At 37.1% G+C, this 27804-nt stretch overlaps 1 protein-coding gene across 1 annotated transcript in view; it reads right to left on the bottom strand.

Moving 5' to 3' along the window:
* Positions 1-237: 237 nt before the first annotated feature.
* The window catches only part of KAT2B (lysine acetyltransferase 2B), a 31338-nt gene continuing 3771 nt past the window's right edge, over positions 238-27804 (bottom strand). The window contains exons 2-17 of the mRNA XM_025895387.2: positions 26455-26600; positions 25868-25957; positions 23922-24103; positions 21776-21967; positions 19302-19408; positions 18497-18622; positions 16984-17120; positions 15434-15642; positions 13012-13138; positions 10564-10674; positions 8798-8941; positions 6659-6773; positions 5874-5910; positions 5465-5528; positions 5283-5367; positions 238-2228 (exon numbers count right to left, since the gene is read on the bottom strand). Coding sequence (XP_025751172.1) covers positions 2035-2228; positions 5283-5367; positions 5465-5528; positions 5874-5910; positions 6659-6773; positions 8798-8941; positions 10564-10674; positions 13012-13138; positions 15434-15642; positions 16984-17120; positions 18497-18622; positions 19302-19408; positions 21776-21967; positions 23922-24103; positions 25868-25957; positions 26455-26559 — 2025 coding nt within the window. The 5' untranslated portion in view covers positions 26560-26600 and the 3' untranslated portion in view covers positions 238-2034. The remainder of the gene's footprint in view (positions 2229-5282; positions 5368-5464; positions 5529-5873; positions 5911-6658; positions 6774-8797; positions 8942-10563; positions 10675-13011; positions 13139-15433; positions 15643-16983; positions 17121-18496; positions 18623-19301; positions 19409-21775; positions 21968-23921; positions 24104-25867; positions 25958-26454; positions 26601-27804) is intronic.

Consider the following 27804-nt stretch of genomic DNA (forward strand, 5'->3'; position numbering starts at 1 on the left):
GCATAGAGGTGAAAAAACTTGGAAACAGCTAAGTCAAGGAAGTATTGGAAGTGTTGAGGAGATGGGAATAACAGCATTGTATCTCAGTGTGGAGCTGGGAATGGTACTTGGACTGGTCACAGCTCAGCTTATCCTGACAGCACTCTTGTAGATCCATTGTGCTCCCTTGTGAGATTGCTTCACTGAGTACATTTGTACCACAAGTACTCATTAATGAAAAAAAGAGACCAAAATAAGTAGGGTTTTGTACATATATAATTTAAAACTATTCTGTACCAGTACAATATATTAATTTGACAAATGTAAAGTTCATCAGCTGTTAAAGCATTTGCAAAACCACATATTCTACCATAACTTTATTGCACAGTATCTAAGAAAATATTAATTCTTAAATTAGAAAACACGTTTCAATATAGAAGAGACAATCTGATTGAAAGACAATAAGAAAATCTACTCTGAAAATAAAAATAATTCACAGGATACCAAGCTTAACATGTGCATCTGTAGGCCCAATCTACAAAACAGGTTTATAGCGTCCTGTTCTGGCTATTAAAAAAAAGTACTCACTGTACCTTTGTTATAGATCTCAGTGTAGGTCAGACTAATCTCATACAAAAGAGGAGGGCAAGTCCAGCGTTAACATTTTGAATACCTTGGGTACTACATTTGCTACTACCAGGTAGTTCCTGACAACTACTTGCTGAATTGACTTGTGATCTAACACTGCACAGGCATTTTGCAGGAATAGACTCTTTGACACAGTACAGGACTGGGTTTTTTTCAGTCTTATAGCTATTGAATTTTACCAGTGTAACATCTGTAAATGTAAAACATCAAGAATGGAAGTTAAATCTGTTTTTCATGAAAGCAATTATAATTTACAGTTACAAACTCCAATTAGAAAACATAAGGGACAGGTTTTTGGCCTGTACTGATCTCCATTAAGGAGTTAGGTGTACCCCTTAAATGTAGTGTAAGCAGCAAAATACGTATATATACACATATATAATATATATATATATATATGTGTGCTCTACTTGAAGATATACTAACATGAGTTGTAAAATGTTAATATGTTCCTGGGTCTAAATAATTACGGTTAATAAGCATTTACAATAAAGCTTGGTAGAAAATCCAGTTTATCATGGAGCCAAGTATCTAAGCTCAAAGCTGTCCTATATTGACTTCTTTTGTGTACAATAGTCTTATCTCTGCTGAATAATCTAAAGAATTTAACAGTGAAGAGTAGTAAGTAGGGTGGATCATGAAGTGCATCAAAACCTTAACTCTACTAAACCAACTGAAATTGTCTAGTAGATGAGAAGTAGTCTTTAAAGTTATTTTGGGTACTTATGTCCTGCATAAGCCAAGTCACTATGACATTAAACACCTAGCCAGATTTGGTTGTTTTTAAAAGAGTGGTTATGAGATTACAATTTGCAGGTAAAATATTTATCAAAACTGAAAACTAATAGAAAAACTTGCATCTATCAAAGTTTACAGGCAGTCCTTTCTCAGAACTGACTGTTCTCTCACAGCTTTTCAACCAGCTGTTTCTTTTAAAAAATAATATCTTATAAAAAGATTCTACAAAGAAACAAGTGTTTCAGAACCCCCCAACTGTTGTTTTCCCTTACAATTTTCTTTTTTACTGGAAAAAAAATAATAAAACTATATCAAATAGGTACTGCATTATGTAAGCTATAACATCTGTTGTCTGGGAATTTTCTTCATCTTCCCAAATATGTGCAACTTCCCCCATGTTTGTGGGGTTTCTGAGGCTGTAGCTGATAAACGTATTAGGAACATACGGTAATCGGCACACAAAAGAAATTTTCCGTAATTAAATACATTATAAAGCATTTTAATAAAATAATTTCTGTAACTTCAGTATAATACATGTTTTCAAAACTAAAAGGGTTTTTAAAAGTGCTAAGTATTAAACAGAAGTTTCTTGAAAGTCCCACAACTCATATATAGAACAGCTTCCCCTGCCCATAATGTAGGCACGCTATTTGGTTGTAAAAAAGACTGTCATTTGTCAATTAATCCAGCTTCTTTAATTTTTGTGTAGAAGAATTTCTCCAGTATATTGGCACATTTGTAGTATTCACTCTCGGGGGGGTTGTACTCTCTGCAGTTTGTAAAGACTCGCTGCAAGTCTGCCATGAATAATTTCTTAGACACGTAGTACCTGTTCTTGAGTCGCTCACTCATTGTTTTGAGATCTGTACAGAAGAGAAACAGATTAACAGCATTTGATTCAAATAGTTTTTGTATGCAATATCCCTTTAGACTGATTTGCCATTTAACATGAACTGGCAAAGCTAGGATTTGGAATGGAAATTGCCTTCATCTAAGGGATGGTCCATTTTTTAGCTTCAAAAGCAGCTGAGCTGCTGGAACTAAGCAATATTTCACTGTAAGGATGAATTTATGTAGAGTTTATTTTTATTTCTTTAAAACATTAAAGCATAATTTCTTTTCTCTTCTCAGAGCTCTGAGTTTTCCATAGGTATTAGGTGTCCCTAACGCTCTTCTAACTGCTCTGTGAGGCAAACTGTTCTCAGCTCTGCTGGAGGAGGCCTTAGGAGTATAGGCAAAGAATTCAAACATCACAAAACACGTATGTTAACCTAAAATCCTCACTGCTGTGTGAACACAGCAGAGAAGAGACATTGGTCTATACTACAAGCAGTACTTGCAGCTTTGAAAAAAAAGATTAAATTTGTTCTACACTCTACATATATTTTTATTACCTCTTAAGAGTTTATAGTAATGTTTTCTTTTCAAGAGTCATGTGAGAACAAATCTCTTCTGCTTTCAGAGCATCATGCAAAACATTTACTTACAGAACATTCTTTAAGTGTTCTCCTTTATACGAAAATCAGTCATCCATAAAATATGTAAATCATCTCAGTGTTCTCCAGACAGTTGCTTTACCAGTCATTCTCATCAGGCATTTAAAAATTTTGTCTATATTACAAGTGTTCTAGGAGTGAGTACAGGAATAGAAGTAGTGGGAGGTGTGCTGGACGCCATGGCTTTTCTCACCTCAGGTGCTCTAACAACTATTTTTTTTAGCAACGCTTGAGCCAGGCTTCAGCAGCACCTTTTTGAAACTTTAACAGAAGCAGCTGAAATGGGTCAACGAGTATTGCAAGGACAGCAGAGACCAAAGACCTCCAATGCAAAGCAATCAAACTTTTTAACATCAGATTTAAAAATATGGGGGGGGTTGGTATACTTTTGGTGGGTTTGCTGGTAGTTTTTGGATTGGTTTTAAGGGAGATTTGAATTTGTTAAAAAACAGGAAAACCCATCAAACTGACAAGATGGGATTATTTAAGAAAAGTTTGATGGACGCTCTCAAATACCTTTTCCAATGATACACAACTTGCCATTCAATAGTTTTGCATAATATTTTGTGAAAGTAAAGGCTCATTCAGCTCTCGTAAAGTCTGAAATTCAGGTGCCTACATCTAAACTGGATATCCATAGTCTAGTTATAGTACCCAGCTAAGAAGGCTGTTCAGCTTACCCTAAAGCAAACGTTGCCTAGCTGGTGAGTTAAGTAAGATGTTCTCCTCTGACTACAGTGGAAGTTTGGTTCCATCTGTCACTCAGCCACACAACTTTTGTATGGCAGATTGAAAGGAAGAAAACCCAAAAGTATTGCTTGAAAGAGCACCTGAAGAGCACTTAAAACTGAGGTAAAAAAGCATTTACACATGAGAACTGACCTTAGGAGGCAGCCAAAAACTCTACAGCCATACCTCTCAAATACTGTACAATTTGTCTGTACGCAAACATAAAGGCAATTGTTATATCTTGTCTGAGCAACTTTTTACAGTATCAGCACGCTGGCAGGGAAAGCAGAAAGAAATCTGAAGCTGATCGTGAATCAAGACATAGCTTAGTCATACTGGGTTCCTCAGCTGAAAAAACAAAGCAAAACTAAACCAAAGACCTCAGCTTAGTCCTCTCAAAGGAGAGCTGCTTCCCACCCCCCAGTGTAATGCATCTGAACAAGGAAAGCACAGACAACATTCCTACTTTGGGTTCGCCAGCTCAGGCTGGCTGTAACCACTGTCCAGATTAAACAGCCACCTAGACCCAGCCTCTGCTCAGAAAAGCAGATGCAGAACACTGCCACAGGAGGGTGTCAACATTCATTGCTATAAAATACATTTGTGTCAGGGACACAGGAAGCCAGCTATTGGTTTATAAAGTATATGTCCATCTGCTATTTGGAAATAATAAATTGAACATAAAAAAATCACTAAACTAAACTGATATACATGGGCTTGGAGCCTATGCAAAGCAATATAAACAAATACTTCCATTCTCTGAGAAATGGATTGCTAGTAGCCTGCCATGAACCTGTATTTCATTCTCTAACAATATTAAAAGGTTCAGAAACTGTAATCAGAAAGATAGAGGCGAGTACTGCATAAATAAGGAAGGACTAGCAGGAATCATTTTTAAAACTGCATCAGTACAAATCAAAACAAGCATCTGTTTAGAGCATTACTGAATTACCATTGAAACCTGCAATAAAAAGCTGGGTCATAAGAAAAGCAGTCAAAAGAAAAACATTATTAGTAGTTGTGTACTTCCCTTTGCAAGTAATCCTACATAAACAACAGGTGCATGACTTATACATAAAAATAAATAAATAAATAAACCACCTCAGAGACCTGTGGCAGATCTAAAACACAAAGATAAAAGTTAGCTTACAATCAGCTCACATGAAGCATTTTCCTAAACTTAAACTGGAGCAAACTGTTAAGACCTAATTAGAAAACCCTGATACTTTTGGAAAGGTTTTTTTTCCATGTGATTTGCAAAGCTTAAGTTTGTATTTCAAAGCAACACAAATGCTCAGGTGTTCCTGAAAGTTCGCCTTGAGAGATTATTTATCACACCAGTAGGATCTGCAATGACCAGTTACCACACACAAGAACATATTCCTACAACTCACCCAACACCAGTTCAGTCCTGAAAGTTTCTAGCTGACTGCACCATTTAAGAGGTTGTTAGGGCTCTCTAGGGCATGCTAAGATTTCAGATGTATACACTGTAGATGTTTCACAGAGGTCACAGAACAGTCATCAATTCAAATTACAGCATCATTCTCTTGGTACTTCAGAGCTGCAAGGTATTCAGCTGCAAGTAACATATATCTTTTACCATTAAACAATCAGACTAAAATTTAACTGCTATGTCTCCAGCTATAATGATTTTTAAACTCTATACTTAAAAAATGTTAATGGCATTACCCATGGGAAACCTTATAACTTCATAATATCCAGGAGCTTCTGTTCTCTTCACAGGTTCCATGAAGGGCCAAGCGCTTTGATGGCTCTTTGGTAAAGAAAAGAGTAAGGTATCTAATATGGAAACTCTATATTGGAAATAATTTAAAAATCTTTACAGAAGATAAATTAAAACTAGCACTCACCTTCACCTGCTGCAGGATGGTTTTTAATGTGCTGTAAAGTTGGTCTGGATCCTTGGACTCCTTACTTGAAGGAAAACATGAATACAAAAAGATTAGCTTGAATCTCTTTTCTTTATTCCTACGATTTGCATCTTACCTAAAAGCAACTATGAAGTTTCAAGCATTTTACAGAAGAAATAAAATGTAAAACAAGCAAAGAAACAAACACAAACCCTCAAAAAATGAACACCACCACCCAAACTGCACCTGCCCACAAAAAACCCAAACAAAACTACTTAAGAACTCTTCCCTTGCAGATTATTTATCTGTTTTCCAATGGATGGAAGGAAATACCAAATTACATTTTTTATAGACTTTTCTGAAAGGAATATCCCAACTGCTTCATCATTTTACTTTGTGCAGCACTTACCCTCTTTCTTTTCCACTTGGTTTCCAGCCAGTCTCTCCTGTACATCAACAACATGAGACATTACATGGGAACTACAGTAGGTCACAATATTAACTGAGTTATTGCAACTCTAAAAAGAAAAGCCATTTCAGCACTGCTGCAGTAAAATGGGTTTGTTTTAATAAAAGCTACTCCTAATAAATAACGCAGCCTACAGCCCCATTCAATTTCCTACATGCTCTTCCTCCAGACTGCTGAAAAGATTCTAAAATATTTCTATATGAAACACACATTTTTTTCAATAATTCAATACATATTTTACCACAACCCCTGTAAAGAATAATAATGACAAAGCTATTCAATTTGATTCCCTAGGGACAGAGAATAAATTGAAGAAAAGCACAGCTGAAAAAAAACTCTCAAAAGATAATACTTAAATTTTTTAATTCTATTTTGTCCTCTAAGTTCATGTCTAGCACAAAAATCATCATTGTTCAGAAGTGCAGTGCATTAACAATGGTGCCAAAGGGAAATTGCTGCCTACACTGATGCAAATCAAAGAGGGATCACATGTAAATAAAATTACACACATGTACATAAAAGAGGATCAGCCTGGGATACCTTGGGGAATCTAAAAGACAGCAATTGCAATGGAAACACAACAATCTCCACAGAAATCAAATCAGCAAACCAAAACAATTACATTCTAATCAAAAAGAAATATGTGACTACATTAGTATTTCTAGTCTTAGACCTTTCTTTGGCTGTTCTGCTTCTGTTCTACATTAGAAGAGGTGGATACATACTAATTCCAGGAATGCTTTCTATAGGAATCTGCCGTACTCCATCTTTGAAGCAAGAAAGGCCAGGATAAACTTTTCGTATTTGAGCTTGTTTTCTTTCAATAAGCTTTTTAATGATCTGTAATAAAGCAGTAGAGAAAACATTCAGACCACTATGGTTTTACAGACTATTTTCTTTGGAAATAATAGAGATTAACATATTTTTGTTTTTAAGGACCTTCACTCCCTTCACATGTAGTATTTACTCTCAAAGAAGAGGAAAAGATAAAACCAGACCTTCAATAGAGCTTAGAAATGTTAAGAGAATATACAACAGCACCATGGCCAGATTCCAGTATAACATCAAAATACTTTCTGACTAATTGTCAAATTCAACTTAGACCCTTCTTATAACTTAGGAACTAGTAGCTCTTCCTGATTAAAACAAGCTGTTCAATCAGTAACATTGACTGCTCACAAGTCAGTAGGTCACAAAGATTTGCATAAAGGGAATGCTCGTGTTTTTTCAGAATGACTGTAAATGAGCTAGAGGTGAATAGTGGCAGGTGACATGGTCTCAGCAGCCACAGACACATACTCCAATTCTTTAAATAAAAATTTAGATCCCATGAAAAGCTTCACTTCTAAAAGAACAGGTCTTGAAATGTATGTTGTCCAGTACTGGCCAGTACAAGCACCCAAGGAAATCAGTACATAATCCAAACTGTCAACATTCAAAATTCTCTTTATTTCCAGGTATCATCTTCACTGCTTTTGATATGAGCAGACGAGCAAATATTCTTCATAAAGCTGCAGGCTGTGAGGCCTCTTTCTAGATTTCCTTGGAACAGGGAGAATAAAAGGCCTGATCTGTGTTTTGAGTGTTAAACAGGCAATTCTAAGATGCACTTCCAAAGGTGTATATAACTATTCTCAGAGAAGATCAGCAGCATAGATCACAGTAGCTTTTTTTCTAATAATGTTAAACATGAGATATCTGGAGGACCAAGCACTTTACCTACAAGTGGAATGTCTCTAGGTTCTTTAGAATAACATGTACATAAAACAACATAAGTGAGTGAAGAATAGAGCAGTCCCAGAGCCAAAATCTTAGAAACTATTAAGTTTTTAGAAGTGACATGTTATGTTGATGGTTTGGGCCCAGAAATGTACTACTGAAGTTAAGCATGCCTGAGATGTAACAGGCTCCAAGGGACGTGTCCACTATCCACACAAACACTGACAATATCCCATCCCTGAGAGGAAGGTGGCATGTCCAGCAGTAGACTGGAATCTGAAGAGTAACCCAGCCAAGCAGAAATGAAAGGGAAAAAATTATGGTCTATGTTGTATGGACATACGAAAACTTTCCCAATGAGTAAAATTAAGAAATCTTGTAAATTAAATGTATAGCAATCAGATTCTGTCTTTCTTTCTGCAAGCATGGACCAAATAGTTCTATAGGAAGAAGAATTATTGTCCCATAAAGAGGCTTTTTAACAAAATAAAATGTCAGGTTTTAATAACCTTGAAAGAACAAATTATCCCTATAATTTGTATTTCTTTAAAAACCCAGGAAGGTATTTAAACACAACTGGAAACATCTTAATTATTTTGCTAATAAACTACCTTATTATATGGAATACTACTATGAACTAAATAAAGAACAGCCCACAGAAACTGCATAGACTGGAAATTAAGACAGTACACTCTTGATTTATATATTAAAACAATGGCAGAAACATTAATCATCTTTCTTTCAAGTAAAATAGAGGCTACACAGTACAAACACTCCATTCAAATGTCACTCTAATGAACTCTACTGTTATGGGCAGGGGGAGAACTGACAAAGCCATAAAATAAATCAGTCTCACAAGATTTTGCTTAGTTATCAACCAGGACAAAATTTAGCTGTGAATTACTCCTCAAAATATCAGTACTTTAACACTTTTGTTATCATTAAGTCAATAAGGTACAACATAATGCTTCAACTGCAAAATTATGGCACTGGGACTTGAATGAAAGGATTATTCTAACTAATAAAAATATACATTCAAATGTTTTAAGCGCCAAAGCAGAGAAGAGAGCTAACCTGGCACTGACTGAATTGTTTCTAAACATCTGAATAGATGATAATGTTAAGCATTTCATTTCGGCCTTTACCTCTTTTTGCTTTTTGATGATGACAGAAAATTCTGTGTAGGGGATCCTCGGATTTAATTCACATCCCATTAATGTGGCACCCTCATAATCCTTGATGTAGCCAACATATTTCGCTTTTGGTACTTTAATATCTTTGGAGAAACCCTGACAAAGAAAAAAACTTACACTGTCATAATGCCTTTTTCCTTTTACATTTGTTTTAACTGAAATGCTATGAGGATTTAGAAACAAATTCATCACGACGTTCATATACAAACAATACAGTGGAGTGAGTTACAGGGCATGGTTCAGTGTTGCAAACACCTTCTTACAGGAGGCACGTGAATTGCTAAGATACAAGATACAAGAATTGCTAAGAAGGGAGATAGGAGAGACAAAAAGATCACAGAAAATATTTTTTCTGTGGACAAATTTCCTAGGTTTTTCCAAAAATTTGCTATTTAATATTAAAGAATGGCAGTCCTATAGTCATAGGTCAAGGGAAGTTGCTGTTGAACTTGATGAGATGATAGCAATCTTACAGCTGGAAAATTTTATTTTTTTTTTTTACTTGTGTATTTCAAGCAAAAAAAAAGTTAACAAATCCTATTTAAAGTTCCAAAGTTAAAAAAAGTTTAAAAAGTTAATTGAAAAAAAAAGTTAAAGATCAAAAGTTAATTTAAAAACAAACCCACAAAAGAATTGACCAAGAGAACAAAAAGCAGTGTAGGACTCTCATTTGGGCTGCATTTTATTTTTCTGTTACAGTGGTGCCTATGAAACCTCAGTAATAAGCAGAAACCCAAATAGGACTTCTGCCTCACAATTTAGCATCAAAGACTTCAGACTCAGATGGAGGCTGAGCACTTCCAAACTGGGGAAGGGATATTGCATACATGAAAAGGGTCTGTCTGCACAGATCCAACAGGTGTATCACAAGCCCAGCTTTTATTCATTTTGAATGTGTGAAGAGTAAATTGGATCAGTTTTATATAGAGGATCATGGAACAGCTGAGGTTAGAGGGAATTTAAGGAGGTCATGTAGCCTCATCCCCACTCAGAGCAGGTCTCACCACATCTGGTTGCTCAATGCCATGACCAGTGTTTAAGACTGTAAGGGACAGAGATTGTACCATCTCCCTGGGCAACATTTTTTGGTATTTCACCACCCTTAGAAAAGGAAGAAAAAAACACAAACAAAACATTTTCCTTCTATCTAGTTGCAATTTCCTGCTATCCAACTCATGTCTGTTGCCTTTAGTCCTAATGCTGTACACCTCAGAATAATCTGACACAATTTTTGCTCTATCATCTGACCAGATAGTTGACACTTGTTCATCAAATTTATTTGACAGATTAGACATTGGAATCTTTCCTGAACCTGAAACTCATGCTTCAAATCAGGAGGAGCTGTGAGTGTAGGTCAGGAAAGGTCTATTCTGTCACAGATATGTCTAGTCCTTCTTTATATTTCTTATAGAACCAGTGAAGGAATTGAATGAATGAAGAAGCAGCCAAGCAATATTTGACTATTTTTTAGACTTGAGAAATTATAGGCTATACCATATACCTGTACTCAGACAATTCTATCAAACTAAAATGTGTTAGAAGCCAATAACATTACATAGGATGAACACAGAGCACATTTTATAGTTTTTTTAAAAAAAAAAACCACCTTAAAATTGCACTATGGATTTTATCCAACTACTTTGTCATGTCGAGTTGTTTAATACATCACTGGCAGATATTAAAATTCTTGCACCAAGTAATTGCTTGCATTGACTTACTTGTTTTTTGAAGTAGCCAATAGCATATTCATCTGCATACGTGAGAAAATTGAGAATGTTGTGTTTGATGTGGTACTCCTTCAGGTGGTTCATTAGATGAGTCCCATAACCCTGTATGAAACGTATGAGCAAAAAACATGACAGAGCCTTTGGGGACTGCACGTATTAGAAACTGTGGACTGAGGGTTATAACAGACTCTTTTGTAAAATGCAGTCTTTCCTCTAGATCCTATTTTAACAATTTTTTCATAACTAACTTGGTGAGGCATACTCAAGTGCAAACTCTTTTCAGCCTTGTAAGGGTATCTTTGTGACCCAGCATGGAACACAAAATACCAGTTTCTGGTGTCTGATTCACTTTTAATCTAAAGGAGACCAAAACCTGGACTCTTTTGAGGGGTAAAGAGGTACATTGTCCTGGAAATTGCAATTCAAGGTGCCCGCCCTTCTTTTTTCTCTTTTAAATTAAATAATAACTATTAATAGTCACATATTTCACCAATAACAAACCTACATATACTGAAACAATAGGGCATTCTTTCTTACCCATATCACTTCAAAACTGCAAAGCAGCAGCAATACTGAAATTATTCCAGTAGTCTGTGCACCTGTAGCAGAAACAGCCTCTGCCTCAAAGGATTTATAATCTAAATTTATCACAAGGCATAAAAGGGAACAGTGAAAGAATTACCATAATAAGCAGCAGAAAATTATTGAGTCCACAATCAAATAAATAGCTATGCCTTCTGACTGCACACAAGCATGATTTCCATTTTCATTCAACCCCAAAGTAAACAAAAGGTTCCATTTATTCACATTACCAAGCAAGCTATAGCCTTCTCCTTCTGCTGTGAAATGAAGAAATGTAAAATAGACAGGAAAGCCCACAATAGTGTTTTGTTCCTGAATATGTTCCAATTTTATCATCAGGTATGCTGATGGATGCTTAAAGAAATATACATGGATTTGTTTTGGGTACTCAGTTCTTGAAAACTGGGGAAATTTTTATTTATGTACATAAGCCAGAAAAATAAATTAGAAAATACAAACTTCTGGTTTAATTTACTATTTAGTATCCCCAAACATGGTAATAGCCAAATAAAACAATCCTAAAAGGAAACTAAGCCATGTACAGTAAAATTTAAAATAATTTTGCAACATAGGATCAAATGATCACAAAAACAATTGAACTTATATGGGAAAACAGTTCCTATATTTCTTATGCCAGCCTCAAACTGAATTAAAATAGGAATTTAATTTTCCCAAGACTAGGCAGAGGGAATGTGTGACCATTTATTTTTTTCTCAGTTACCTACTGACAGGGGTCACCTTACTCAGAAAGAAAGTTGGGAAGGCACATTTTCAGAAACAGTCAACTGATACAGGGAGGCACCCAGAGAGTAAAAGAATAAGTTGTGCATTATGCAACCTCGGGGGCAGTCGGATGGGTCAGAATTATCTGCTCTTTGATTTTGAAACATTATTCCTAGAAAATCACAGCACACCTTTGGCAGCCTCATCTGTGCAGTGCAGTTAAGCATAATTTAAGCATATATTGTTAGGGTTTGCATTTGCTAAAACACTTCGGATACTTTTATGATAGGCCACTGCTAAGTGTAGGGGAATGTTCCTTTTTAACATCAGAGTTGAGTAAAATTAAATATAAGCCGAGTACTAACAGTTGTCACAGGCTTTCAATCCCACTGTGTTACCCTTTCACACCAGGGTGTACAATTTCTGCATGTTAGCTGTTACAAACTCTGAATTAACTCACATCTCAGCTTTCACTGCTTCTACTGAAAATCATGAAGCTACAGCACCATCTAAAGGTAAAATACTGAACCAAATGGCCATAGCTGATTGATCTACCTGCAGTCACCGAAAAAGCTGGAGGAATATGTATTCATAGTGCTCTGTATTTTTCCAACATAGATGCTAATTCTCAACATTCTGAGAACGTTCTGTAAAATTAACTCAAAAAAGCACACATAGAAGGGACCCTGTGCTTATTTTGAGATGCAAAACTCTACCTTTTTTTAAAAATATCTCATTTTGATTGAAGTCATTTAATATCACAAAGTGATTTAACATGATAATGTCGCATACAAGCAACACCTATTTCAGTAAACAGTGAGGTGTTACACTACACAGAGACACAACTACTGGAGACACAGGAGTGAACAGTCCAAAAATGGGAGACAACTGACCAACTATTGCTGTGTTGAGAAAGATTTTATTTAATTAATTAATTACAGCTGCTCCTACTATTATGATGATGATTCTAAATCTGCATATTTGTTTAGTTTTTGTGTGTTATATTCAGAATCACTTTATCTTTCAAACTCTTTCTCTCTGGGAACTCAACAGAATATTCAATGTGACTAACAAATTAGGAACACACACAGTAGGGAATGCATTTAATAAACTCAAATAGAGAATTATTTTTACCTTGACTTGCTCATTGGAAGTCACAGCACAGAAGACAATCTCCGTAAATCCTTGGGAAGGGAACATCCGGAAGCAGATACCACCGATAACACGACCATCTTTTATTAATGCAAGAGTTTTGTGTTTCCTGAGTAGACAAAAATAACAATCGCTTTAATTCATGTACATAGTACATAAAGTGCCATTACCTACCTTTTCTCAGAATTCTTGAATCTCTTGATTCACTTCTTTTCACAGTGCTAATGCAATTGTATATGCCTCAAGTTAGCCGCTTGTATCTACAGAAGAGTTGTTATTTTAACATCATGATTTGAATTTACTATAAAGATCATCATCATGAAGCAAAGTCCTGGCCTTGCCAAGTACTCTGATATACTAGGGTAATATCCAATAAATAAAAGTTGTGTTGCTTTTATTGAATCCATTGATGACAGTTATGCCACTGTGCAGTGCTCAGGATGATTTTACCCTCAGTAAATTAGAAATTAATGGAGTTACAGTACAGCAAGTCCTTTCTAAGGGATTCCTGTTTCCTTGCACGCACTCTGTTTACCTATTCTGAAACTGAAGCTATCAGTTTCAAATGCAGCTGATGAAGCAAGAGATGACATTTCTTATTTCAAATCACCCACTCCCAGCGGAATCAAGACCAGAAAAAATATCCTTTCCTGTTGCACTGCCAGGGAAGTTGTAATGAGGTGCAGTCTGAACTCTTGTGTCAAGGATAAAGAATTTTAGTGTAATCTTCAAGGTGTGAAAAGATTTACACAGCATCTTTCTTTAGATTATTCAAGACATAGTATCACATAAATTGTATGAACAATACAGTAAATTTACAGAAAATATTTTTGGGAGGAAAGCTAGTGCCAACAGCAAGCCTCTGTCAAAGAAGTTAGTTTGAAGAATGCATGAAGGAGGTTTATACATATATTTTATGTATTATTCTTCTTCCTATACTTATTTTAATGCTCTTTAGTTGTGGAATGACAGCAGCAATGTAGTAGCTAGAGCTTCTGTTGTGGTTTGACCCTGGCTGGATGACAGGTGGCCACCAAAGCCTCTCTATCACTCCCCTAAACTGCACAGAGGAGAGAAAATATAATGAAAGGCTCATGAGTTGAGATAAGGGCAGGGAGAGATCACTCACCAATTACTATGACAAGCCAAACAGACTCAACTTCAGGGAATAAGTTGAATTTATTACCAATTAAAATCAGAGCAGGATAATGAGAAGTAAAGCAAATTCTAAAAATGTCTTCCCCCCACCCCTCCTCTTTCCCAATCCTCCAACTCCATCCGCCCAGTGGCACAGGGGCACGGGGAATGGGGGTAACAGTCAGTTCATCACGTGTTGTCTATGTTGCTGCTTTCTCTTCAGGGAGAGGAGTTCTTCCCCTGCTCCAGTGTGGGCTTCCTCCTCCAGGTTACAGCTCTTCACAAACCATCCTAGCATCCCCTTTCCATGGGGTCACAAGTCCTGTTATCAAACCTGCTGTAGTGTGGGCACTTCTCTCCACAGGGCTACAGGACCTGCCTGGAGCCTGCTCCAGTGTGGGCTTCCCACAGGGTCATAGCCTTCTTTTGGACATCCACATGCTCCAGTATGCGGCTCCTCCATGGGCTGCAGGGGGACAGTCTGCCTCACCATGGTTTTCACCATGGAAGGAGAAACTGCTACAGCAGTTCATGAAGAACTGCAGCCTCTGGGAAGGACCCATGTTCGAGAAGTTCATGGAGGACTGTCTGTCATGGGAAGGAGCCCATGCTGGAGCAGGGAAAGTGTGTGAGGAGTCCTGCCTGTGGAAGAAGGAGCAGCAGAGACAATGTGTGATGAAGTGACTGCAGCCCCCATTCCCTATCCCCCTGCACTTCCTGGGGGCGGAGGTAGAGAAAATCATGAATGAAACTAAGCCTGGGAAGAAGGAAGGGTTGGAGGGAAGGTATTTTAAGATTTAGGTATTATTTTCTCATTATCCTACCCTGATCTGATTTGTAAAAAATTAAACTAACTAATTTCCCCAAGCTGAGTCTGTTTTGCCTGTGACAGTAATCAGCTAGTAAGTAATCTCTCCCTGTCCTTATCTCTACTCAAGAACCTTTCGTTGTATTTTCCCTGCCCCGTCCTGCTAAGGAGGGGAGTGACAGAGCTGGTTTGGTGGGCATCTGGCATCCAGTCAGGGTCAACCCACCACAATTTTATGAAAAAGAAACCGTTTGCCATTGATATAGCCATCAAGATAGTATTTGGGTACAATCCAACTAGGCTGACCAGAAGCTATGAGGTCTTGAAAAGACAGAAAAGTGTAGCACCAGCAGAGCTGCCTCCATGCCACCTCTGCTGGCCCCTTCCTACACCACTGCCTGCAAAGAGCACCAGGCTCTCTCTGCCTCACCCACCAAACGCCTCTCCAAGGATACTCACGGATCAAAGACCAAGCGTGTGATGTATTCCTTCGGCATTCGAGGCAGCTGATGGGAAAACACATTCTGCAAACCAACCAGCCACATCATGATCTTCTTGTTGGGCTTCTGGTTCAGGGAATTGCCAACCACATGGAATTCAATCACCCCCCTGCGCTCCTCCAGCCTTGCTGCCTCATCCCGGGCCGAGTGTGCTGAGAGGAAGTTGGTCTGTACCACACCAAAGAGGAACAAAATTAAATTTTTGAGATTTCACATCCTCTGACAGAACAGCCTTAATGAACAAACAAATAAAACCCACTCTTTTTTTCCAACGGAGTTACCAATGATTGCCTTTGGAATGCACCTTTGCATAAGTGTCACCATCAAATAAGCCAGATATAAGTCTACATTACAGTGTATAAAGGCCTATTTGAACTTATATTGGTAAAGGCTAGGTAACACCTGCCTATGCCACTAAGTCATATTTTCTTTAGCCTTAGCCAGCTTGGGCAAGAGTAGTGGATCTGCCTATGCATACCGGAAATCACACATTTTAATGTTGGTGTAGGAAAAGTCATGTTATTTTCATTTAGTGGTGCTTTCCACTATCTCTACCACTATTGTAAGAGCCTAAAAAGAACATTTTGATTCCTACAGAATTTGTTGTTACATCTAGCAATTGCATCCATATACTTGAATACAGATTAAATTAATACAGAACATTTATTTAACTTATTTTTTCAAGATCATTTTACAATGCCAAAACATCTCTGCATGCACATACTGTTTACTTTTTAGAGAAAAGTTTGGCTGCTGGGTTTCTAGTCACTGCCAGCCTCAACAGCCAGGCTGGCACTGCATTTACAGTATGCAGAGCCATCAGTCACAGTGCACAGTTTGAATAAGAAATGTAGGTGGTTCCAAATCTTCAGCAGTTTCTAGCTAAACCTTGGCAAACGAGCTGCTGGCAAAACATAGCCTGGCAGAGGGAACAGAAGGAGGAAAAGCCAGCCAAGGAAAAAAAAAAGAAGTTTGCAATTCTGTACCATGGCACAATTCCGCAATTCTGTTTGTTTTTCTGTTTCAGCAGAGAAAAGAGCAACTGGGGAAGACAGAGTAAATAACTGTTTAGATCAGTTTCTGCACTAGTTAGCTAGTGGTTTTAACCAGAGGTTTTACTTTGGATCTTTCATTCTGCTGCAATATTTGAACCCCATTTAACCTTGTCTTATGAGCTATATCTATTATATTAACAATTAAAAGCATACTCTGGACCTGTTCTGTAATAAAAATGCAAGGTATTTTAACCCGGGGTCTACTTTTTTACTACCACTAGTTTCCAAGTCTATTTGCTAGCCATACACACTGCATTAAAAAATTGTAGAACTATTCTTCATGTTAATGATGTATTTCACACAAATATTTTTTTTCACCTAATCATACTCTTTCAAAGTCTATTTTTCTTGACAGGACTTGCAGCTTATCATCCTCTATCCAAGTGGAATATTTACTAAAAACAAACTGTTTACAAACAGACCATTTTCAACACCAAGTATATATATTTCTCACCTCTGGTCCAAGCATTGCTGCAGGATCTGTAATTGTTGACATTACTTCATTGATTAACTCAATAGGAATATCTCCTACAACCCTTGGTCTTTTGGAATCCTCCATAGAATAGGGTTCATTATTTTTTCTCTTTTCCCCTATAAAACAAAACTAGGACAAATTAGAAACCACCAAACTGTCACAGACTAGCACTATGATGTCGAGCACTTCTGTTATATTTTTTAGTTTTTATGCAAGTTTTGGGGTTGGGTTTTTTTTTCTTTAATCCTCATAGGAAGGAAGAAAGAGAAATAAATGAAATCTGAACAATACTTATCACTGCTTGATTTTGGCTTTGCACTGGAATATTAGCATGAAGCAGGATGAATGTACCTCTCCTTTTCCTATACCTCCATGAAACTATTTGATTCAAAATCCTCTTCATGGAACCTCTGTGCTGCTGTCTTGGAAGGCCAGTGCTCAATATACAAATTGTAGTGCATACTTCCACATAACATGAAATACCCATTTTAGGATTCAAGGGAACTAAGTATCCGTTATATATTTCTTTCACCGATTTTGTAAACCAAGCAGCATGTACCCTCTGATGCATCATACAAATTTGACTAAAAAATTCCATATGAAGTTTCCAAATCAAAATATGTCATGTTAATTATTAACCGCCCTACTAACTGCAGAGAAATATGTACTATAGCAAAAGCAACTAGTTAAAATTCATGAAAGAAAAGTTCACCAAGAACTAACAGAGGTACAGTAGCAGATAGAGCCAGCTGCTACCTCAGGATTACCCCACTCATTATGCTACTCATTCCCTGTTCTGAGGGACAAGTTGAGAAATGGCCTTAAAGAAAGCTGCAGACAGGAGATGCCTTGAATTCCTCTGGAGTGAACAGAGGCTAAGAATTAATTTAGGCCACTTCTTTGAGGACTCATTTTATATAAGCTTAGGATCATCTCTCTGACCTACAAACTCTCTTGACAGGCTCATTAATTCTGAGGTGTTTGAAAAAGGATTTATTAGGAGAATTTATGCATTCACCAACTTTTTTCCTTCCAAGTCTTTTTTTTTTTTATTACCTGACCTCATTCAGGTTTTAAATTTAACCTTGTTGATGTGTTTATGCTTTTCTTTACTGCTCAAATGTAGGCACTTCCAGTAGCTTGAAAGAATAAAAAACCAAATGTGATGGTCCCTTCTACTGTGTCATTATTTAAATTAAACCTTTTTTCAGTATAATAGATGTATTCCAAGTAAAGTCTTTTTCAAAAACCTCTGACACTAGCAGACCTTTCCCCATTTTAATTTAATTTAAACAAATTTCTTTTTCCAAATACAGTTGCCTCTTCTGCTAGTTGAACATTAACCATACTGGAGAAAAACTATGTGTGCACATCTTTCATCAAAAACATCTCAGGTTTGCTATTGCAGAGTGAAGGCAAAGGTTACCATACACTGCAACTACCAGTAATATCAACAGAAGCCAAAAAAAAAGCAAGTCTCTGTGCCCATTACCTAAGTTTGGGTCAAGGGCAGAAGAAACTTTGCAAGCTGGACTCATATTCCCACTGTTGGGTTGCTCCAGTGATGAAGGACTTGTACTGTATGCAACAGATCTTGCAACAGGAGGTGGACTGATAACTGCAATGACATAAAAGATAAACACAAAAAATTCAGGACATGGAACCCATTATGGTGCTGACTGAAGGACTGTCACAAAGTTGGATCCACCTTCAAACCTACCTTCACTTGAAAAGTAACAATTAGCATTGTGTAACAGAGCAATGCCACCAGTTCGCAAGCAGAGACATTAAAGCTTTATCTCAATGTGTTTTTCTAACCTAACTTCTATCTAATGAGGGACTGCTGGATAACAGAGATTGCAAACATCAGGCTTTATTATTTTGCAGTGCTGAGCAGAAGCTAAGAAAACAAACTTCCTTCACATACCTGCCAAGCCTGCTGGCATTTAACTTCATGAAAGGGCTTTTTGTAGGGGTTTATTGAAAAGCAAAATCTCATCATTCAGCTTCAGCTGTCCGCTTTAACAGCATTCAAAGACTGGCTGGATAAATCACACTCAATAAAAGGACTTGTTTCACCAGTTAAGAGGATGAAACTATTATTTTAAAAGGCCACTGACTAACATATCTCTCTCTAATATTAGAAAAGAAAAAAACCCACAAAACAAAAGAAAGAGACAAACAAAAAAAAAAAACCCTCCCACCCACCCCCACTTAGAAAAAAAAAAAAAAGAAACCCTACTAATCTGAAATTATCCAAGTTTCATTTGCGTTACTCACCACTAAATGCAAATTACCTGTCTGGATTCCTAGCTGGCCAGTTCGGGAACTAGACACCATGAAATCCTGATCCCAAATGGGAGAATTCTGGCTGTACACTTCTTCTTCCAGCATAGACAGAAACCTAGGCACAAAACCAGGTGAAATATAGGATCAATCAAAACAGGTTCTTTTTCAAAAAAAGAACTTGCAACAGTTTTAAATTAAAAATATTTACTGAGTCAGTAAATGGCCAATTCTTTCAAAAAAAAGAACACACACCAAATCACAAGCCAGAGTAGACATTAAGTATCTTAATTCAGTAGAGTACTTTCACTTACAAGAATTTATCTTTGATTATAAGTAATATTTATCTAATTTGCAAATGTAGAAAGAAACAGTTACAAACTACTTTTACAGAACAAAACTGCACTAAGAAAGCTATAAGCTGACTAATGTCATACAATGATGAAAAAATATGTTTGGATAAACCAGCGTTTTCCAGATGTACTTGCTTTCTGCCTCTTACAGATTTATAAAATCCCAGTATTAGTTATTAACAATGCTCTTAGGAAGATATTTTCAATCCTTTAAGTGTCCTATTTTAACACTCAATTGCATGTTTGTGCTTGCATAACAGTATTTTTAACCTTACTTTGGTACGGTTACAGAAACTGCACGATTTTAAACATCTCTTGGCATTACTACATGGGAGAAACTCCACAGGTCAGATAATCCAGCACACTCGCCTTCTCGGGATACATCAATTCCCACTCAGAAGCAAGACAGCTGCTTATTCTATGTTCCACAAAAGTTTTCAGAGCAGAAGTTGACATGGCACATTTTTACTCCCTAGAGTCATCTACATGTATAGAAATTAGCTGAAACCAAAAGGACTGTTGACTAAGACTTTCTTGAACAGGATAAGGATTTTCAGGATCAAGTCAGGCTCTTGTATTGTATATATAGAACAGTTATACCTAGGCAATGAGCTGTGTTTGCTGCTGATTATACAGTGGATAATGGCTAAAAAGGTTTGTAACAGTGACCTGACCGACCATCTGTGACAGAGCAGAAGGACAAATTAAACTTTAGCCAAAGCTACATTTATAGGCAGTACAGAGGCTCTGCCTTCAGCCCTGTTAGTGACTAACTCCTAGGTACACAGACATAACTAGTGGGTGCTTCCTTTGGCCAGAAAGGAGAGTCTGGGGCAGATGGGAGCCTGTGCCAATGCCAGGCTCCATGCTCTGAGAATCAGCATCTCTGTAGGGTTCACTCAGCATAATGCCAGCAGAGAGAAAAAAGCTTCACACAAGTACAACCCATAAAAGATTTAAAATGTTATTCATATATCTCACAGATCATCTGCAAATAGTGCTTGTCTTTCTTTTTTTCCCCAGTAGAATATCAAAAGGAACTGCAGTGAATAATAATGCTTTTCGAATTGCTGTAAAAGGGTGTAAAAGGCACTGAAAACAGGGGCATATGCACACCTACATCCTCCACAAATCTGCTCCTTGCATCAGTGTCATGTTAAATCCTTCTTTATACCTATTTCAGGACCAGGTCAAGATCCTTTTCCAAGATACATACAAACCCTGTATCCATAACAGTCTACCCCAGAGACAGTGTACGTCTTTCAAAGCGGTAAAATATGCTATTAATAACAGTAGAAGCAACAAATCCTGGTTCTACTCAGCTTTGGAAAGCTCATGTTGAGCACTAAGCCAACTTGCAGCCCAACACAGTAGCTTGCATAGCATCAGTGCCACCAGGTCTCCCGAGGTTCAGTTTCTTTGTTCTTAGGAGGGACAGGTTTTTCAAGGATCACCAGTAAAACGTCTGAAATTAAGGACTGTCAATGTTGAGCATGTTTTGAGATAAGTCATTCTCCCACATTCCCCAATGTGTAATTATTGTTGCTTAATTGTGACAGAGAGTTGTCAACATTCCAGTAGCAGAACAGGTAGTCAGTACAAAATTTATGAGTTTAGGATTCACTGGTGCAGTTTTGCACTGACTCCTCTCTTCTTTGTCAAATAAACCCATCTCTTCTGGGCATGGGGTGACTCCTTTGTTCCCTATTACAATGTTGAACTAAACTGAAATTCTTAGGTGTTTATAAACTCCTGTACAACACTCTCTTTTTTACTGCTCCATCACTAAAGCAGAAGTGAGTATGTGTTTTTGGAGATCTGGACCTACATTGTTTCCAAAGACTACGGAAAAAGAAAGTAACTGACCAGTAATACCTGCTTAATAGCCAAAAAGCACAATCCACCAGCAAGATGAACACTCCTTTTCATAAAGTAAACCCTAAAGTACCCAAAGCAAAGCAAGAGGTTTCTGTACATAAAATACACTAGTTCAAGCTATGGCAGTAAATAAAGCTGCAGTATCTACTTGTAACTGAACAAAAAGAGAAATTGTTTTAAACCGCAGGTAATTTTCTGCTTTCCACAACAAAGTTATGGTTAACTTTGAATGCAGGCATGCTGTGACCCCTTACTTTGGAAAATGAGTGAGGATTAGTGTTCGTTTTTCTTGAGGAAGCTTGTCTTTCTCTTGCCTGGCCTGCTCCAGCAGTTGCCGCCTCATTACGGTGAAAACAGAGCGAAGCAAGGTCCTACCAAAAACCTGGGTGGTTTCATACCTAGGTAGGCTGTCACAGAACTGAGGGACATTGCAATAACAAAGCCACCTGTAAAAAGGAAAAAAGATAATTATCACCATCTAATATAAGACTTAGTGCAATAAAACCACTATCTACATCATTTATAACTCAGCTGAGAGCTATATGACTGTATAAATCAGTTCTACAACATGGCTGGACAGAATTAAGCAGTATGTATATTGCTCAGTATTTTAAAGAAATGACAGAAAAGTAGTTTTAAGTCTCCATATATTCTTTTTCTCTGCAGTCTAGTTTCTACAAAGTGTTCTTGTTCCAGAAAATAATCATACATTACAGAAAATTCATGTTGATGTCAGGGATTCTCTCCACAGCTTATTCATTCAGCCTCCCACATCCCCTGCCTCTGATTCCAAAGACCCTTAGTATGGTCTGTTTTCCCCTCTTAAAACTTCTATGTTTCTCCACACAGAGGCAAAAGGGGTGACACTTTTAACTAGCTGCACGCTAAACTGACTGGACTTCTGTCTGGGTTTCCCACCAGTTTTCTTCTTCCCATCACACCCTGACTTGTTACTCTTTCATTACCAGTATCTCCCTCCATAATGAGTTTTGCATTAAGAAGTACATACGAAAATTATAGCATGTCATGTTTCTCTTCTTGGAAAAGGGACCATGGTACTGAAGAGATAATTCAGGAGTACACTGCCTATGTAGGTCACAAAATCTGTTAATCTTACAAATGAGTCTTCAATATCTGTGTATAAGTGAACAGTCATTGGTATCTGGTGCTGTAGCAGACTCAGATCACAACCATGATGAAAGCTCCAGCAATGACAAGAAAATGTTAAGAACTGGATGCAAACAGACTGTGTTGGATCCTACATGGATCCTCACCCAGACCCAAAGTACAGCCTGTCTCAAAATGGTCTCCCAAACTCTTGTTCCTTAATCTTTGCAAACATGAGTTGCAAAAGAGTTGTGAGACAGAGTTGTTAACAGACCTCTACTCCCTGCTCTTGGTTGATAAAGAACATCTCTCAAAACACAAGGATGCATGTGAAATTCTGATACGGTTTCATTCGGATCCTCAGGTTTTCCAGTGAAGTCGGTGACTGCAAAAATTCAGGAGGTATGCCCATGGTGCACAGCAGCACCCCGAGCAATGCTTCAAGCAGCACAGAGGGAAGAAGCTTACAAGGACAGGTTAGATCCGATGGGAACAGACGGCACTTTGGGTCAGAGGGAACCTTAGGGACTGTGGGCAGGTGGGTTTGAGAAATGACAAGTGACAAAATTATTAACAACAAAAGCCACTGACCAGAGCCAATTAGTTCCCAGCAGTTCCTGGTAACCAGGGTGCTGACAGAGGTTAGCTAACTGCCACCTGCACTTAGCTGCTGTGACTATGCTAACTGAAAAAGGCACTGCACTACCGTTGTGATAAAAAAAAAATTAAAAGAGACAAGGTTTTTTATTCTAGCTCTTCTTCCCCCAGTGACTAAGTTATTCCTTTGAATTCTAACAATGTAGTAAAAGGTCATAACAAGAACTACCATTTTAAGGAACTGAATAATATCTACTCCCCAGTCAGCATTCAAGCACTTGCAAAATTATTTTGATTTTTCAACTCCTCTGTGATTTGGTTTCAAACAGTGATGCTTTACAATGCTTAATGTTATCTTCTTTTTCTTTTTTAAGCTGAATAACAAATAGGGATCTTAGATACGGCTCACATCTTATGAAGACCAAGAGCACTTTGCAAACACAGAACAAGCAAAACCATTGTTAGATACAGATGTTCACAGCCTCTACTCCCTGTTGCTGGCTGATAAAGCACACCTCTCAAAACACAAGGTTGCATGTGAAACGGATGTACTCTCATTAAAATCCCCAGGTTTTCATGTAAACTCCACGACTGCAAAATATTCACAAGGTACATCCATGGCACAAAACAACTGGTATATTCCTGAAAGTTGTACATGTTGTGAGGAAGACTTGTAACAAGCAAAAGTGGTGTTACCTGGTATAATTCACTTTATATCCCGCAATATCGTCATTGGGTGATCGCAGTCTTCGCTGAGAAGGTGTCTCCAGGTGCCAGTAGTTAATGCGGTTCAGAAACATTTTAGCCAGTTCCACTATGGTTTGTCTTTCCTTCGAGGGTAAGTGGCTAAATTTGTACTGCACGAAATTATTCACACCCTTAAGAAGGAAGAAAATCCTGTTTAAGTATTTAGCCATAATTTTTGTAGGAGAATCCTCAAATATTCCTCACTTTATGTTTATTAACCCTGAACTTGCATTACATGGGAAAGAAAAATATTAGAGACCATGAACTCCTTGCTCAGTTACTTATGTAGCTGCCACAGGCTGGTTCCTGTGTACATAGCAGCAGGTACATACAGATATTTTTATGTAATCCATCTCCAGCAGCTGATGTAAAGGTAGAAAAGAAAATTCTTTATTTTTCCTTGCTTCTCAAAGTCAGGGAACAGAGAAAGTTCTGGTAGGCTTTCTTCTATATGCTCTGTAAATCGAGTATCACCTACAAAACTCTCTACCTACTTTTCAATAGAGTAGGGCTTGTGGACTTCTACTTAAGTTTGTCTCTACACATCATATTACTTCTTCAAGAAGTGACAACACTTCAGAAGCATGTCTCCTCATTGCACTTTGGATACTGTCCACTTTAAAGAAAAATCTACTGAATATAGTTAAAATATGTGACTAAAAGTGCTGCAATATATATTTATTATAAATCAATTACAACACCTGTGCTTAGCAAATAATTTTGTTTGATTGAGTTGCTGAGCTGCTAAAAACAGAATCGAAAATACTGGTCTATTTTAAAGCAAAAATTATTTCAAATAAACTGTAAGAAGAATTACTCTTTTATCTCTATGCTTTATTTTCTTAGGCAAATTGAGCAAACAGTAAAAAGAAGGTGACAAAAAAATTATATTGCATAATTTTTATTATATACACCTTTTATTAGTGTATTTTAAGGACTAAGAGTATATGGAGATTACATACCCTCATTTTTTGTTTATATTCAAACTAAAGGAGAACTTCAGGTGAAGACTTCTCAGAAATTCAGCAATAAAGTGGTTTGATTTTCTAAATTATAAGAAGTGACAGCTGCAAGAAATAATTACTACACCTAACAGTCCTCACATTTAAAATACCCAGTTTAAGAATAGAGCATCCATTCATTCACTGATGGGAAAACATTGAGCTCCCGTTTCAGCAAGGTATGTGAGCCACTGCATAGTCTCACTGGAGCTAATGGGCCCACTTGTCTGCCAAAAGTGCATTCTTGGGAGCTCACTTCATGAAAAACTGAATTTGTCATATGTTCTTTATCCATTGTGAGTTACAAAAGCCTCAGTTATTCTTTGGTTTTGGCTTTGCTCATTTGTTGTGTACCCTTTGAAAGAGAAGGCTATGATCTCACTGAATTGGATTGCAACATTTTCCTTGATTTACAGAAGGCAAGTGTCATTTTAATATTGGATTTCAAAACTTCAACAGCATTTTTCATCACTTGAAACAAAGATTAGAAGTGCCCACATAAAAGTAGCATTTCAAGCTAATTTTCTGAACTCACAAAAAAGTCAGTTTCATTAAAGCATAAGATGAATGATGAGAGAAGTCAAATAATGTAACTATTGTGCCAATACTAAAGGAGAATCAGCAGAAGTCTCCTATAGTCCCCCATTTGTCCTAAGCAATACATAGAAACTTCTGCAAAGTGCCTAAATTGCCCTGTTTTCAAAACCAGTGCATACATTTACTAAAAAAAAAAAAAAGAAAAATCCAACAAAAAAATCCCCACACTCCCAACCCCTCACCAAATAATAAAAAGTAAATAAAAAATTAAAAATAAAACAATTAAAAACAGAACAACCCCAAAAACAAAAAAAAAAAGACCACCACACAAACCAAACCCACATCTTGACTCTTTACCTGTTCAATGCTAGGTTTCTCAAATGGAGGACTTTCCAAAGATCCTTCTACTACAGGTTTTCCCATTTGTAAAATGCACTTCCTCAAAAGCTGTTTGAAACATAGAGATTTTTTTTAAAAATTAGTATATTTGCATACACAGAGTCAATGGAAGTCACAAGTGCATAACACTGCGAGCAGTGTTGTAAATCTCTTGGCTATATATCTGCTTGTTTAGTCATCTGAATTTGTGATTACTAAACTTCACTGTTAATTCGCCTTCTTTGAAATGCATACAAGAGGTTTCTCTGAGGAAATGTAGGCAGCTAAGTTAGCTTTGATATTAACTGACTTTATTTTATGTAAGTAAAGTTGTGCAGTTTATAGATGGGACTCAGGGTCAGTTCCTCTATCATCTGGATGACTTTTGGAATAAGAATCAATACACTTCAAGTACCAGAATGTCCAGCCCACACTGATCTACTCAGTAGAGCCTCACCCTAGTGAAAAAACGTCCCATCAGATAAAGTCAATCCATGCATGAGTGAAATTGGCTTATGTGTGGGAGAGTGAAAAATCCAAGAAGACACTTCACAAGTTCAGCTTACTTTGAACAGGTAGAAATAAACTTGCTTGGTGTCTGCATCTTCTTCTTTGTGGACACAGGTGAACAGATACTCCACATCCAATACAATGCCCAGAAGCCTATTCATTTCTTCTTCAGACACATTCTCCAGGTGAGAAACATGAGCAGCTAAACAAAATAAAAACTCAAACTTATTAAGAGCCTACTGAGAGAACCAATAACACAAGGATTCCCCAGGAGATCTTTAACAAAGCCATAACCATAAAGGCACTGATCCTGTAATAACCTATTTAAACAGAACATCTTATCAGAGGTAACTGAAACATGTATCACATCGAAGCAATTTGTAAAGGCTGTCCAGTGGTGGTAATTTCCACAGCAGAGGAATGATGGCTGCTTGGAATGATATCATCTGTTAACACTTAAAGCTGACCACACAAGTCCTGCTTTTATTAATATGTTGCACTATATAACTACATACATTTTTGTCCCTTTGAGACAAGGTTTCTTGACTAAAGAAAATAAATCCATAATTCCCATAAATTAGGTAATCCAGGTGCAAGTAGCACGACACTTTGTGAAAAGTAAAAAAAAAAAAAATCAGTGCTGAAAATCAGCCTGGAAAACAAAATTATTGGCTAAGTCTCTTACTTTCATATGATGTAAGATTAAACTATGCTTTGTGCACAATACATTAACAGAGATTTTGCAGACTTTAGCTGCTCATTTGTTTGGAAGTTTACAAAAGAGTATCTTTACATTTATTGTAATTTCCAAGTGACAAACTCCCTTTTATCATCTCCAAAGGTAAATACAGCTCCTCATCTGTAATTTTCAAAAGCTTGAGGTTTCTACATGTAAAACAGGGCATTCAGTTCAAGCTGGTTTGAACAACTGGCCCCAGGAAGAGAGAAGGCAATGTAAAACAAGAGGTCAATTCCCAGAAAGAAGATATTTGCATTACAAAAAGCAACAAGATCTTCGGTGACTCTTGGCCAATGTACATGGTATGCATATCCTTTCCTCTGAAAGGACAACAAAACACGTTACAAAGAAAGGGAAAATAACTTTAAAGTTTGGGCATTTCTTTTTGGGCATTAGCATTTCTATATTTTAATGAATTTTAATGAATTTTATCAATATTTACTTTTTAAGATTAACATCGTATCTTTTCATCAGAAATCTGAGTCCTCAGTTGGGGAGGTAGTGAGGAAAAATAACACCTGATTTGAAAACGATCATATTTATTGGCCACCCAAAAAAGATGGTTTGTTTTCAGAAGTTTAGTATGACACCAAAACATTTAAATTCAAAAAATTTGTTCAGCTTCAAGTAAAAAGCACACCATAGCTCAGAACACGAAAAAGATACC

This window comes from Manacus vitellinus, unplaced genomic scaffold (assembly GCF_001715985.3).
Source record: "Manacus vitellinus isolate BGI_N305 unplaced genomic scaffold, ASM171598v3 scaffold_3_pilon, whole genome shotgun sequence".
Taxonomy (NCBI): Eukaryota; Metazoa; Chordata; class Aves; order Passeriformes; family Pipridae; genus Manacus; species Manacus vitellinus.